The sequence below is a fragment of the Condylura cristata genome, unplaced genomic scaffold (assembly GCF_000260355.1).
Source record: "Condylura cristata isolate star-nosed mole 26May11 unplaced genomic scaffold, ConCri1.0 scaffold00024, whole genome shotgun sequence".
Classification (NCBI taxonomy): domain Eukaryota; kingdom Metazoa; phylum Chordata; class Mammalia; order Eulipotyphla; family Talpidae; genus Condylura; species Condylura cristata.
Genome location: NW_004567125.1, coordinates 33,144,986 through 33,146,525, shown reverse-complemented (window position 1 = coordinate 33,146,525; position 1,540 = coordinate 33,144,986). Strand labels below are relative to the sequence as shown.

At 54.9% G+C, this 1,540-nt stretch overlaps 1 protein-coding gene across 1 annotated transcript in view; it reads left to right on the top strand.

The window, feature by feature from the left end:
- Positions 1-1,517, top strand: part of LOC101630685 (EGF-like module-containing mucin-like hormone receptor-like 2) — a 26,350-nt gene extending 24,833 nt beyond the window's left edge. Inside the window, exons 4-6 of the mRNA XM_012728939.1 lie at positions 917-1,048; positions 1,149-1,295; positions 1,378-1,517. Coding sequence (XP_012584393.1) covers positions 917-1,048; positions 1,149-1,295; positions 1,378-1,517 — 419 coding nt within the window. The remainder of the gene's footprint in view (positions 1-916; positions 1,049-1,148; positions 1,296-1,377) is intronic.
- The last annotated feature ends 23 nt before the right edge of the window (positions 1,518-1,540 follow it).

The window sequence follows — 1,540 nt, the reverse complement described above, 5'->3', positions numbered from 1 at the left end:
CCTCCCTGAAGCAGGCGAGCCAGGCTTCACATTAACCCAGACCACTTCGGAGGAGAGATAGAGAATGAACCCCAATCAGCACGACCCATAGGTCTGCTTCCCTGCTGGGAGACCAAGGGCTGAGAAGACTGAATGCCTGCCACCTGCTGTCCATCATCTCCCCTCTAGCCCTCAGTCCGCAGCCTCTACTGGCCTTGCTGGAAAGTGCATTCTCACCATTTCCTGCCAATGCAAGGAGATTTTTTATGAAGATCAAGAAAAGCATCTTTGTTACCCAAGGCTGCCTGGCTGGTGCCAGCCCCCGACCATCCCAGCCTGGTACCCACTGACTGGGTGGTTCTGGCCTCGCTGGCATCTTCTCCTGTCTCCCTAACTCTTTCTGCAAGCTCATTGAAGGTCCTGACTCACTGATGGGTCCATGCCCATCTCCACAGAACTGGAGTCTCAATAGAGCACATGGAGGAGCACTGACCTGCAGATTCACCTGAATTCCAAGGAGAACTCAGTCAGTGAGCAGCATCCCGGGAAAGTAAGACAAGGCCATCACTGACCCTCAAGATGGCCCTCACTGGAAAGCAGCATTTCCCTTCCACTCACTTACCTAGTGGTGTCAGTGGGTCTTTGTCCAAAACCCCAGGCTGGGACATAGGTGTCTCAATATCCCTGCGCCAGCTGGGAACTGAGGGGAGGCAGACACGGAGGGCTCAAGCCACTTCCAGACACACCAGATAACAAAGCATCTAGGTCACCACCTCACCTCTAGAATGGCTCCACGTGAGTAAGAAAACACACCCACCCACTGAGGAGTATTCAGGGAGCCTTCTGGATGTTTCTATGGAAGAAAACATGACTGACTCCCAGCCTTGGAAGCTGCCCACAGCCATAGGTCCCTATCACCTTTTCCTCCCCTTCACAGTTGTGCAACAATGCAAGCAGAACCCTCAAATATGTAAAGGCAACAGCATCTGCATCAACACCCAGGGCAGCTATACCTGTAAATGCCAGCCCGGCTTTGAGTTCAACCCGAAGCACCCGAAACAGTGCACATGTAGAGGCCCTGGAGGGGCCCCTGGGGGTGGGGACGCTTAGCTGGGAGAAGGGAGTCTGGCACACACAGGAGAGGGGCCTGACGCCCTTCTTGTCCCCAGATGTGGACGAATGCACCTCCGGGCAACACCAGTGTCACAACTCCTCTGTCTGCTTCAACACTCTGGGCTCTTACAAGTGCCGCTGCCGCCTGGGCTGGAAGCCCAAACCTGGATTCCAGTACAACCAGATCACCACCATCTGTGAAGGTACCTCTTTCGATTTGATCCCAGACCCTAGCCCCAAACCCTGATTCTCATAGCTAAAAAGTCACTGTTCTGACCCCTGCAGGGATCTCCTTCCCCAACTGGACCCCACCCCCTGGAATCCAGAGCCAGGTGTGTGGCCCCAGCAGCGTTCAGGAGGCGGGAATGCCTCACACAGCATTCTGTGACTACCTGTTTTGCCCCATGCTTCCCCACCCACGCTGATGCTCTCTGATCTCCCTTCCCCT